Raw genomic sequence first — 14,097 nt, forward strand, 5'->3', positions numbered from 1 at the left:
CGGACCGCCAGCGCTCGGAAAGCTTTCCCTTTCCAAACCCGAACGCCAAGCGCATGCGAACTGCCGACGAGGGTGGTTTTATTTACTTTTCTTTCGGTCGGTCGTCCTTGCTGCCAGCGGCCATCGTTTGTCTCGGTAGCAGCCTTGTCCTCCCATTGATTCGCCTACGCGCAAAGCTCCCCGTGAGGGGAGGCGCCGAAAGGGAGACGTGCGCGCTCGTCCCGCGAGCTGGAAACACACCGGGACGAACTGTATCGGGATACAGGGGGGCTTCGAGGCCTGGGCGGAGGGTTACCCGAGAGGGGTTCATTCATTCAACTTTCTATCGGGCCGTGCGAGGGCCCGAACCGGGACCGAAAGCTCGCCAGCTACGAACTTGGTGCGGCCGACGGTTCGGAGTTTCACCGCGCACAACAATGCTGGTGCACCAGGAGCACGTTCCTATCAGTACCAGTAGTGCACGCGGCCTGTGCGGAAGTGTTTGTAAGCTTGCTGTTTCCTAAAAGGCAACCCTGCGACAGGTAGGACATTCTGGCTCAAGGCGCAGACATCTGTCTGAGGCGTCCACACATCGGTTCCACTCCTTCGCACGGCGACGTGTCCGAGTTGTCGGAGCGTGAGATTAGGGCAGTTGACTGGACGAACCAAAAGGACGCGCAATATCTGTCTGTGCCAGTGTCTGTGTGAACTGTAAGGACTCGACTATTGAAATCCCAACGGTCAGCATTTCTTTTTTTCTCCGGACATTTTTTTTGCGGACGGTTAGAACGAACCCGTTGAGGAAGGCGATTTCAAACTCTGCTCCTTCCAGTGCTGCCGGTTTTATTCGTGCGAAACACGACGCAGTGGGGATTAAAGCGGTAGTAGAAATTGTCCGACCCTCGTCATAACCATGCAGGTTCGAATTGATGTGCTTCAGTGAGCAAATGTCCTCCAGCGCGACAAAGTGAGTGCCTCCGATCGCAGCCCTCGATCGGTCCGGGGAAACGGTTGCTTCCGGGTGGAACCAAAACTGTCCGACACACACACACCCACACCCACTCACTGTCCGGGACAGCAACACGTTGCCACGGCCTGTATCAATTTGCCATGGGTGGGTGGAAGAATTGTGCTTTAAGTGGTGATACAACCGTCGTAATACGCACTTGAATGCGAAGGCTAAGTGTCGGAGCTCGCGAAGCCTGGTGAGCCTAGTGTCGTCCGTGTTGGTGGGCTAGACCCTTCAAGTGCTCATCCCAGGTTTAGCCTCATCCCCGTTCCCATCCACACTCCGACATCTGCCCATCGTGTGTTTTTGGTGTCAGTTTGTTTGCTCTGCTCACCCTTCCGGTCGACGTTGTGGCGTGTGCGTGGGTGCGTATGTGTGCGCGTGTGTGGTAGAGCCCAGTGGTCCAGTGGTGCACCATTTCATGAGGCTGTTTGCTCGTATGCGAGTGTGAGCGGGAAAATAAACATGAAACTTCAAAGTCGTCCGCGGGCTCTGGTCTGCCATCTGCTGCTGGCGATCAACATACTGACCGTCTGCTGTTCCAGTATCGGCAGCAGTAGCAGCAGCAGCAGCAGTAGTAGTAGTAGCGGTATCGACCATAGTGGCAGCGCCACAGCCAACGTCGATGACATCGTTCTGCCAGGTAATTTCCTACTTTCATTACTTTTAGTATAAGAGTCTTCGAACCGGTTGACTTGAAGCGCCTGAAAGGCTGCAACAGGCCGTACAGCTAGAACCCTCAAGGTCGGGAAAGTCTATTTCGGGAGCATATGAATTGGTAGCAGAGCAATTCCATTTACTTACCATCTCCCCCAGACCTAGTACACCGAGTGTTGGTGTTGGGGCGGAAAATAGAATTAATGCATCTTCACGCCTACAGTATTCTCATGCGGAGGCGTCAAATTTGACGCCATTAGGCTGTTGGGAACGGTACAGCGGGAATATTTAGCAGAAATCCTGCAGGCGGTAACGAGAACTCATGAAACTCAATTACGGCAAGGCGATACGATTCAAATGAAAAATAAATACATGGAATGAAATGGAAAACAAAACCTGGAATTTGCGTTCCTTTTGAAAGTTGATACTTGACAATTAACTTAAAATCGTTTAATCAAAACCACTCAAACAAGCTCGTTAGGATTACACCCACAATTTGGGCTTTTAATTTGAAAAATCAGATCACCGTCCATTAACAAACACAAACAGCTCCGCTAATGAATTATGTTTTCGGAAACTTTTCTCGGAAGCTGTCGCAAGCGTCGCTTTCACACCGTCCGGGAAATGGTAGGTTTACGTTTCGTTGAAAATTCATGACCGCTCTGGTGGAGAGCAAACATGACGATAAATTCGACCGGTCCTGAGGCCCTGCTTGCCGGTGACATATTGCATTAAGGTTGTACAAAATTAACACCGAAAAAATAACTTTTGATGCTTGCCGAGAGCGAAGAAAATACGACAAGTATGCTTGAAGGTAGCTTCGCTCCCTATTCAAACTAACGCTAACTGCCGCCATCCGTTGTGTGCTTGTGAAGGATGATGAAATTTAATTTTTGCCTCCCTTTGTCCCCTCCCTGCGTGAAAGTTTTCAAAGTGCCGCTCGCCCGCGCCAAAGAAAACTTCCCCAAAGGAATGGAGGCGGAAATTACGGCTCTAGAGCGAACCGCATGTAGCCTGCAGACGGCTGCATTCAAACAGTTGTTTGCTCCCAGGCGGGCTGGCAGCCGGGAAACTTATATTAAATAGCATCTCCAGCGGAAAAGCGAACTGTAAAAAAAAACAGCCTAGATGATACGCACGACAAATGAGACCGGCTTGCCTTTCGCTGTTATTTGACTCCACATGCCCTCTGCCGGGCGTGTCGTTGCTTCTGGTTTCCAAGAACTTTAAGAACAACCGCCTGGTGGGAAAAAAGGCACCCCGAACGAACGCCGCCCAGGGTGGGAATGCTCTCTCTCGAAAGATGGCGATGGGAAGGAAACTTTTTAGCGCCTTCGCCACCTTCACAATTCCACACCACTTCGCGCCCGGTTTCCGTCCCCAGACCAAAGTTGCTCGGCATGTCAACGTCTGGTAGTGGAGGCGAAAAAATGTAGGTTCAAAATTATCACCAGCTCGTACATATGCTCAGGGGCGGCGAATGCGGCTGCAAACTTTCAACTACGGAACCGCCGTTTGTTTGGAAAATGCTCGGTGACCCGCACTCGGCATACGCTTCGGTGGGCTTAGATGGAAATTAATTTGAAGCCATTACGCATCAGATGGCCCGGGCGCGATTCGATTAGCATGGAATTAAACACTTATGCGAACGTGTGCGGACAAGCGGTCGGGACAAAGTTTGAAGCACATTTAAAAAAATACATCGCAGCATGGATATACCGGTGCCGGTGGTATGTTGCGGAAAGGTGTGCAAGTGTCGGACTGCAATTGAAAAATTAATCAATTCAATTAGCATTCATTGCGCTGTTTGGACGTGCCGTGTTGCATGCAGTATCAACTATCGCCGGCGTGCTGCACTTGAGATGCCGTTAGACGGTAACTACTTTCACATACAATTTATTTATGAATTTATAAAACGCACACGCACGAGGTATCGTGAAACAATGTGAATAGAATTTTCATTACGTTCCGCAACCGTTGTTGGAAAATTCCGTTTCAAGTGCAATTTCTTGCAACTTTATTTACTGGAAAACCGTGCTACGCGGCGTTACAAAGTTAAACTGCTATCTTAGCCCTTTTTATAGCTTTTTTCGCTCCATCTATTAGACTTATTGATCCAGATCCTTACCGTCTAACTCCGAACCTACCAGTTACATGTCATTTTTCAAATTTTCAACTTAGCTCGTTGACTTAGCTTAGCTTAGTAAACAAATTTTACAACCGTAGATGGGATCAAAGAAGAAAGAAAAAGTATTTATGAAATTAATTTTATTTTGTTTTGTTTCTACACTGATGTAACAATCAATTTAACTCAACTCTAATTATTAATAGTGATATCTTAACACTAGGAAGCAGTCACCAAATCTATATACATAATTGAGTGACAATTTAAAATTTTGAAATATGTTTCGTCCGCAACACTTTTTAATTAATTTTTAATTTACTAAGGGATGATTAATTATTGTTCAGATATTACACTGCTGTGTATTCTTGTTTTTGAAACAAGTTTGCTAACAATTATCCAAAGATTTGAATTTTAAACATGAAATCAAAATCATCTTGTCAGCAAATTGTCTTCAAAAGATTGTTTAATTTACAACCTTTTTAAAAAATTACGTATCGGGAAATTTAAGTGATTTTGATGTTCAAAATAACGTCACAGTCTAAAGTCGCCCGCAGCGAAACGGTAAAAATGGTAACGCCGACCACCATTCCATCGAACGAACCATCAAGAGTCCATTATTGACCATCCCGATTGCAACCGATACAGCGCATCAAGATTCACTGTCGGTGGTGTTGTTTTACTTCGTTTGAACACACGAGTCAAAGTGCTTAAAAGGGAAAAGCGATCGAAATTGACACCGAAACAGATCGCTTTAAAAAATAAATTATGCCTACCCGCACCTCAAACGCATCGGGAAACACGTATCGCAGGCGGAAAACCACACGATGCGTCGACACACACACACACGCACTTTGACCGCTGTTTTTCCGGGAACTGAAATGGACTCCGGGCGGTGCTGGCAGTGGTAGAAAAGTTAACAAGTTCGGTGGATTGAAACATAAATTATGCAGCGACCCATCGGGAGGCTCACGTGACCCAAACTCGCCTTACTTTTTTTTATACGCGTTGCTTTTTTTCTTTGTCCGGTTTATGCAATTAAAGCTACTGCTAAGCTTGGCCATCCCCTCTTGGACCGTTGGCCATTGGGGGTGCTTGCATAAATGAGGCCGTGTGTCGTCCATTTTCTCTTGTTTTGGCTTCGTGCAGGGAGGCTTTCCCGCGGGTTGGTAGATGAGAATAAGTTGCTTTCGAGGAAAATGTATCTCCCCCGACACGCTACAGCTGCACAAGTCGAAGAAGTAATTGAGGGTAAGAGTAGAAAGAAGAAAAAAACAAGGTTAGCATAATTTTCCACCTACGGCGCGCCGAAACCGAACCGGTTCGCTCCGTTCATAAATAACTAATTAATCTCACTGGCTATTTTTTATTCACGAGGGGCATTATTGCGAAAACGAGATTTTCCCACCAATCCACTCGCCTGGCCACAGGCGTCCTCCGTGGCCGTTGGTTTTTCACAACCCATTAGGCACCGAACGGAACCGCGTTCGCTCCAGTTCGCCCTCTGCAAATACGGCAAATGACCACCATTAGCACGCGTTCGTCTCACAGCCTGGTAGGTGGGCGCCCACCGAGTGACATTACGCTCCGAAGAGCAACAGCATTTCCACTTCCTCGGCCGGGGGCGCCTTCCTCCGTTACCCGGTGGAGGGGAAATGATTCCGGTTTATTTTAATGCTTCGACCGCCGAAGGAGGTTTCATACTACCTTCAGTGGAAGGCGGCGAAAGATTCCTAATTGCGGTTAATTACGCCATCGGCGCCTTCGCATCCGGATACACGTGCCATTTCTCACCCGTTCCCACCGCATGCAGCACCATGCGTCATGATGTGCTTCGTATTATCACGCACCGGCGTGTAAAAGCGTGTTACGGTAAATTTCCTAACATCCGTCGCCGAATGCGGATGGTTGGCCAATGATCGGGTTTGTGTTGCTTGACATCAGCTGGATAAGAGATCCTTTCCCCTCCCGAAAGAAAAACACGTACGCAAGCGAGGCGTTTCGCCGGAAAAGCTTTCTTCCTCCGTTCGGCTTTAAATAGCCGGTGGAAGATTACCCGGCACGCCTGCTACGATTCGTTGGAATTGAGGTGCTTACGTCGCAAACCACGCAGGCGGAGGAAAATTGACGCTGCTCAACAGTTCCGGAAAGAAGCGTGAAGAGGCTTCATTTGTGGTTTACCGAGATGAACATGGTACCGTATACCGTTGCGAGAAATCACCCTGTTTTCCAACGAACCATCTAACATTCAACCGACGCAGTCGTATCATTGCTCTCGAAACCGATTATCACAACTTTGATGAAAAGGTGCTCTCGAAAAGTGCCTCTATTGCGACGGGACGACGTTTTGTCAACAGATTACATCTACGTTGTATTGGTATGTTGACAGAAGGGAACGTTTTTTGTCATTTCAGTTGTATTATCCAGGGAAAAGCTTTGTAAAACAGTTTGGTTAAAACTTCACAGATTGATTCGTTGTTTACATTTTATTTTAGTTATGAAAGGTTGTTTAACAAATGATACTCATCATCACTCCTGCTTGGATAAACACCAATAACCGGTTCAAAGATGGTGTAACTTGTATTCTGCGTTGAACCTGATAATTTATGCTTCAATGATGATAATTGTTTCGTAAATAAAGCGCATGAGGGAACTAAAATACCTCCGTAATTTGTACATACTATGTGTATGTAACCGATTCTCAAAGGAGGAGCTAAATCAGCAAGCTGCCAATGAATGCTCAGATTGTTACAAGCCGTGTAATGGGTCAATTAGAAAGCACCGAGAATAACAATCAACGTACTATTCAACTGGAAACCTTTCCCACCCTCAATCTATGTCCCCTGGGTCGGTGTTCCGGGTCCAGATTTTCAAGCTTCCGCAACGTACAGAATCTGCTCGGTGAGAAATGAGTCCTATATTTATCATTTGTCTCGGTTCCGGTACACAATCTATGTTTCTTAGCTTTCTCGGAGAAATTGACCGGAACTTCATCCATCGAGCTGTACCATTCCCGGGTTGTGTCTTCCGACCTAACCGGAAAGGATAGGGAAATGAGTCCTAGAATGAGGATGTGTTCGAGTTGGAGCTGTATATTTAGAAGTCGCACAATGGAATGGAACATGCAAGAGAGAATTCCTGGTCGGAATGGGATTCAAATCATTCACTCACCACATCCGTAATCTTTACAAATTCACACTTTTGTTATAGGCAGGGGTGTGGGTAGATGAATGGGGTGTTGGAACGGTGGCGGAAGGAAGGTCCGATTGTGTGAAACAAAATAAATAGGTAGAACGAACGTGAACGTCCCCATCGCCGCGCTCTCGCAACAAGCGGTTCGTTCCCAAGAAATGTCTTTGCTCGTCAACCTTCCCACGAGGGTTGCTGGTTGACTTCCAGTTGACGGCTTTTCCTTTTCCCGCTGGAAAACGTCCACCCCCCTGCGGTTGCTTCCCCGACATCGATGGCGCATCGTGGAGCGTCGGACGATCGATGGATCGCCCTGCCGGTCGTCGAGTGGTGTCATAAATAATTCAACCAAGAAGTGTACATTTTTCACTCCCCCGCCTTTCTGTCTATCGATGCTTCTTCACCCGTTCTTCGAAGCCCCGGGAAGCGGGAGGAACCTTTCACCGAGGCACGCGGAAAGAGGCCGGGTAGGGAAACGAGTGGATTCTATTAAACCTTCCCCATGCTTCCACCCGTTTCACTGGAGAAGTACTACTTTTATTGGAAAGTGATTGCAGCATGATTGGCGCTTATTGCTTTGCTTTATGGTGGTGGTTTGCTTTCTGGCAAAGAAAACGCTACTGCCATCCACCAGGCGTAACGATCGAGAACGCTCCAATGTTTGCGGGCCGTGCTTGTAGGAGGGCAAAGATGGGAAGCGAACAGAAATAGAAAAACATCGTTTATTGCTATATTATCGATTGGGACACGGGCGCCCCGAACCCATCGATTTTCCCGCCCGGGACTGGAGCCAAACGCGAGCATTCCATCCGGACCCGGTCGAACCGACGCCCGACAGTTAGACAACCCGCCAGTCAGTCACGTCCGTACAGGGTGGCCTCGGGTACGGTGGAGCCCTTTTTGCGGGCAAAAAAGGGTGAAACCGGGGTCGCTTGGGCGCAACGCAAAGGTCGGGCTGAAATAGCGAAAAACAACAACCCCAATTCGACTTATGATGAAGCGAACCCTCGCCCCTGCAAGGCCAGAAAGTTCAATTATGCACAACGGCCCGGTTCGTGCGCCCCGAGGGTCATTCCGGGGACTCGACGGGGCAGCACGGACCTAACGCTAAAGCCCCGTCTGCTTGGAAGCGATGCAGAAACGGTTTGACCGCGATTTGGGTCAGCAGCACTGACTCCAACGCTCCAACAGGAAGTACCTGGTTTTATGTGCGCTTCCTTCCAAATCCTGGATACCTTCATAAATCGCCGCCCTGAGTAGCCTTCAGGGAAGAGTAAGTGCCGGTGAACGGTAATCTATAGTTATTTGCTATTTACCGCCGTACGGAGGCTCTTGTTTTGGACGGAACCTCATGGAGAAAAGAAGATCTTTTACATTTCCATAATTTATTAAATTTTGTAAAGACAATCTATAGAAAACGAGAAAGTAATAGATTACTAAAGTGAACTACAATGTTTTGTTCAAAACAAAAAAACAATACTCGAAGTCTGTTGTTCATCACGAACAACGAAGAATTAATTACGAGTTGATGAAGCAGTAAATCCGTTGGTACCAGATCGTAATTGAATGTCACAACTACACGAACGCATATAGCAACTGTAAGAAGCCAAATATTTGACTTAGAATTGATTTTCTCATTATTCCTTCTCTTTTTTTTATTATTTTAATTGTCTTATGAGCATCGAATTTAATTTCAAATACAAGTTTTACGTTGCTAAAATATTTCATACAGTTTCAATAATTAGGTTCAACTAAACCTAAAAAACCGAAATGACTCTTGAAGCTTCAGTGTTACCAAACAGTAAGGACTCTCCTGCAATACTGAATAAATATACTACATTTGACCACATTCAATTCTTCCGGTTTTGTTTAATATTTAAACACATGTTCACCCTCTTAATCGGCTAGAACTGATTCTTGGAGCTGGTACTTCTCCTCAATCGAGCTATTTTATTTCCACTTCAACGTGCAGCGGCAAATAAGTGTTTCTTTTCCCGACACTATAGTTTCCCCGTGTCGAACGTGAAATAACGACCGAACCGGGCGATGGTTTGGGAACGTTCGGTTTTATGGCTTGCGGGATTCCCACACTGCGCCATCAATCGCCTTAACTTCTGGGTATGTGTGTGTGTGTGTGTGCTATAGCTGGCCACTGGTTCCGTCACCATTTTACAGTGTCGACTAGTTCTCCACCGCCCGATCTCCGTCCCTTTCTCCGCCCGTTAAAGCGCACGCAACTCCGCATAAATCAATGTCGAACGAGAGGCAGACACTAAATTTCATAGCAAAATTCATTGCCCCGACACGATGCGTCCGCACGCATATGCTATGGTGAAAGGGGGTGTGCGAAGGGGTGTGTTTTGAGTTGGTGGAACGGGAAGGTTGGATTTGCTGCCCATAACGTCACGCTCTTCGAAAGCGGTTCCGTGCGCTTTGTGGCATTTAAACGACCTCTTGAAGCAAATAGAAAAGGTTGGCGGGTGGCGGGAACAGCTGTGGGGTATTTAGTGAGCGAGAGGCAAGCTGCCGTTCTCCTTCTCCTCACTCTCGTCGACACGCAAACAACACCCATTATGCAGCTCCAGCTGAGCCGAACAACTTTTTCATAAAACACGAAAATTATGATATTTCAGAACGGGCGCCTCCTACCCCCCCCCCCCCCCCACTTAACCGCCTACCCTCACCGACCCTGTCGCGGCTCAAAGGATAAGCTCATAAATTCATAAACTTGTGCTCTTCACAACGATGGCCACCCGTTCCGCTCTGGATTTGATGCGTCGCAACGCTATCCTTCCTTTCGCTGGTGGAAAACTGCTCCGTTCTAGACCCGCTTCGATCAATCCGTCGCGCTTTCTCTCCACTGGCTTTCTCATTTCCTCCTTCTCTTTGCCTTGTAAATTCATCCACAAAGCAGATTTGACGCTCCCTCGAGGAGTTGCATTCTACTCCCCATGCCTTACCTACTCGTTTTCTCCGCTGGAACCCTACCACGCTTCGTGCTTTTGAATATCCTTGGTCGGTGAAGATGGATGGGAATCCTTCAATACCCCACGCTCACATTCCACCGTACCTCAATCGCTTCCCTCCATGCCGGTACGAAAAGAGTTGGGGTATTATAAAATGATAAATATTGCCCACAAAAACCCAGTCTGCGTTTTCCCGCCAGCTGGTGTACCGGCTTTCACCGCTTTCGTGTGGCGCGTGCGGAAGGTGAAAAGGTACTCCCCAACTCTCTCCATCCCGGTTTTCCCACCATTTCCGCAAAAGTGTTCGAAAGCATAACGTGGCGCCGGGGAAAGCAAATTAAAAATAAATTAATTTCAATCATCACATCGCGAATATTGTACCGTCTCGCCGCTCGTCGCCCTTAGTCGGACACTTTTCCACCGTTTTCACGCTCACGTGAACGCACACACACACACACACCCACCGGTGGCAGCCCGTCGAGGGGCGAAGATTGACGACCGGAAATTGTGGTGAATCACCGCGTCAAAAGTGGCGTGGAGAAAAGAAAGCAAACGCCAGCCAGTTGCACCGGTTTCGTATCGTGAAGTGCTGATATTTGGCATGGCAAGAAAACGCTTTAGCCCTTGCGTGTAAGCAATTAAGGGTAATTGAAGAAAAAGGATTAGAATCGGCCCGTCCGTCGACACCCGTGTGATCCGGGTCCTGACGTGGCGTTAGTTTTTGTTTGCCTTTCATGGGGTGAATTTTTCTTTTACCCCTTCGCACAAACAAATGTTTTCTGGTCGGGTGTTGGGAGGAAAACAAGCGGGAGGTAAAATAAATGCTATCGTAATGAATGGCCGTGTGGGGGTAAATTAGCTTCGCACAACCTTCGTGCTGGGACGCGGTTTTCAGCGACCGGAAAGTATGAGTCCAAAGCTCAACGAAGCAATTTTCCCGCACAACAATGGGGGGGACTCGCATCAATCACACGCGGCCAACCGATGGTTTGCGCTGCTCTACGACGCACGGGAGGCTGCCTGTTGTGCCCGTTTTCGAGCTCTTTCGGTGCGCAACGAGAGACGCTTGGTAGTCTGGATTTTTCATGGTCGTTGCAATTTTCTACTTGAAAAGCTTTCGACGCAACAAAGGGTAATATTTTCCCGCACCCAAAACTCATAGCATAATTTGTAACGTGCGCTTCAGCTAGTGTCCCATCCTTGTTTGGCTTATTGGAAATTATGGGTAAGTAAAGCGTTGTGGTGGAAAGCTGAAAATGGATTGTGCTGCTGCTCGACTATGCCAAGCGCAAAATTTGATTGCTGTTGATTTTATTTTTCGTCGCTTCCAGTGACGGCGTTCATCCATCATTCCCTTGCTTGGTAAAGCAAATTTAATTGTGTACGATTTTTCACTCTTTCTCTCTTCCTCTCTCCATGTCCGTGGGATAAATGTTTCCTTTGTTTACTTATTTTTTGAAAATTCAACACTTCAAAATCTGAAAACCACCAGGCGTCTCCATCAAGGGAATGTGAATTTAACGATTTTTTCCGGCTATATCCAAGCGTATTTCTAGCGTTCTGTACATTGATCGTGAACTGTGTTGGAACGTTCCGACATCTCGTTTCCGAATAGTAGCAATGCTAACACAATTTTGCTGCCGAAGTAATGGGACACGAATTTCATGGGAAACCTTGTTTTCCCCATCTCTGGGCCTTAAATATGTCCCAACTGCGCCGAATGTGCTAGAAGTGCGATAAAAGTTACGCTAATCCTCGCCGGGTTCGCTAGCGTTCGCCGAGACAGCAAACCGCATCAAGCAACCGCCCGATCCTAGCCGGCACAAGCGAAAGGCAGCAACAATCGGTCTAACAAACGGATTATCGACACGCGAAAAATGTTCGCCACACCGCCAGCAGGGCGGAACAAGGCGGCCCGACCAAAGAAACGGCACCAACGCAACGTCAACATACTGGGCCGGCTCGGGAAACTCAGCTGTCGATTCACAAGCTGTGAAAATGAACGAATTGTGTATGGAATGAAAGCAAACGATACATAATTGCAATGCATAATCCTCTAATAGGATTTTCTTGGATTTCCACCGACGTCGGTTCGGCGCTGCCGAGTTTGGTTGATAGCAGGAGAGCAGCGAGGCGGCCAAGGCGTCGGTGATGTAAGATCGGTGGAAGCCAATCGATAAAAATACACGAAGCCGACAGCGTGTGGAGGATCTTTTTATAGAGCCATTCCATGAACTGGAAAGGAAAGGGAGGTTTCGTACCAAATTTGCGTTGTCAAAAATCAAGCAATAACAGAATCTTTCACCAACCTCTCTTTCGTCATCGCCAAACTGAAACTGTGCGCAAAAGATTTGCCAAAGTTCAGAAACACTTAATGCTACGCTGGAGCGCTCGAGGACATTTGCAGAAGATTAATTATTTTCCCTCGCCTGTCGGACCACAATTGGACTACGGTCGCTATTGTCTTTGTTTTTCGTCCCGTCCGGTTTGGCACATTATTCGATTGCTGTTCTTCCGACCAAGGGCAAAAACAAACTAATCACCGATGAAAAAATAAACATTGTCTGCGGCGAGTTGGAAAACCGAAGTGGAAGCCCAGACGTGATAAGATATCTAAAGATGTAGCGCTTTATTTCTCTCTGAACCGCGCAGACTTTCCCTTTCTACCGCAGTTGTACGCCAATGGGGTGGAAGAAAATGCTTCCATTTTCCATTCTCTCAGGTTCAGAACAAGTCATTGGACAGGAATTCGTTTGTTACTATGCTGCCTGTTTTTCGATGGTATTTTGTCGCGATTCGGCTTGCGGATAAGCCTCGGTGGAATTTCAACGGAGAAACGAAATAACGTGAATAGGAAAAGAGCTACGCTAAAAAGTGTGTGAAAAACTATTTAAAAAAATACAGCGGCTCATAATATGCCTTCCATTATTACAGGTGAGGCAAGGAATTTAATAACACATTTTTTCAACGAACTAAACTGTGCAGATGTTATATTTCTAGCATCAGTTAAAAATGGCAGCTTACAAAGCAAAACCTCATAAAAAACTCACGTAAGTAATCGGGGAAACTTGTCATATTACAGAAAACAAGAATTAAAAATAGCAAGAAAAATGTTATTTCACGCAATGGAAAACCATGCTACCCTTTTTGAAGAACTTTTTATTTCTTACGTTACCATTTATTGTTTCAAACACTCTTTCACTGTTCTCATTCTCCACATTCTTTTAGTGACGCAACTCGTTGGATCATCAACTGAGTTGATTAATTACATTCCATAGTTTAAATTCGCTTGGAAACATAATTAAATATGGTTACTTCAACGAGATGGATGGAGAAGCCGAAGAAGCTGGGTCTGGGCTGGTGATAACATAATCAACTTTCTCCCCTTCTACAATTGCACAAGAAATTAAAATTTTGTTACGCTCAAAAATAGGAAAGCTTGAACAGTAGAGAAAACATGCAAGAAATTACATCACAATGAAGTAAATACTGCGAACTTTATGATGTTCAAGAATAGCATGTTTCTAGGTAAACCATGTTGTATTTTCCTGGAAATTCATTTATAACTAAAAACACAAAACAGGATACATATATTATATTTTTCATTTTGAGGCTAAATTTGTTACTTCAAACAATACACCCACTGTGAAGCCATGTTTCCAGAGGACGTTTGCTTTTTCGAACAAACCGGTTCAAAGCGGTTCTCTGTTTTTATGTTCCTCCGAGAAACCGATCGTAGTGTGCTCTTTTTAAAGAAATACCCAGAATTCCTGCTATCAATCATCCGACCGTTCATCAATCTTGTCGACCTGTCTCCAATTAACAGAAGAATTTTGCCGAAACAGATAACAAATCCCGAAGGATGATTCGTTATCCTGCCTCGCTTTGCTCTTTTTAGTTACGGTGGAATGTTTGCTTGGAAAGAGGGTGTGGGCTTTTATCATACCGGTATGCCATTCTTTTATCAGATTGCGCAGTCCAACCAGACAACATGTTGGCTTATTTTTGCAGTGGGAATAGCAGCTTCCTTGCATCTTCCGTTTCGTTCGAATTTTAAAAAGAAAGCTTACAATTTAAAAAAATTGGCAAAAAAAGAACAAGTTCTGCGAATGTGAATAATGGTCTGGTGGTTTGTTCTTGTTGTTGATGTTTTTCGAGCATTTCCCGACCACAAA

General features: G+C 46.3%; 1 protein-coding gene across 1 annotated transcript in view; it reads left to right on the forward strand.

Annotated features, from left to right (window-relative positions):
* Positions 1-1,453: 1,453 nt before the first annotated feature.
* Positions 1,454-14,097, forward strand: part of LOC131260945 (uncharacterized) — a 41,186-nt gene continuing 28,542 nt past the window's right edge. The window contains exon 1 of the mRNA XM_058262808.1: positions 1,454-1,631. Within this exon, the coding sequence (XP_058118791.1) occupies positions 1,454-1,631 (178 nt within the window). The remainder of the gene's footprint in view (positions 1,632-14,097) is intronic.

Source organism: Anopheles coustani, chromosome 3 (genome assembly GCF_943734705.1).
Source record: "Anopheles coustani chromosome 3, idAnoCousDA_361_x.2, whole genome shotgun sequence".
Lineage (NCBI taxonomy): Eukaryota > Metazoa > Arthropoda > Insecta > Diptera > Culicidae > Anopheles > Anopheles coustani.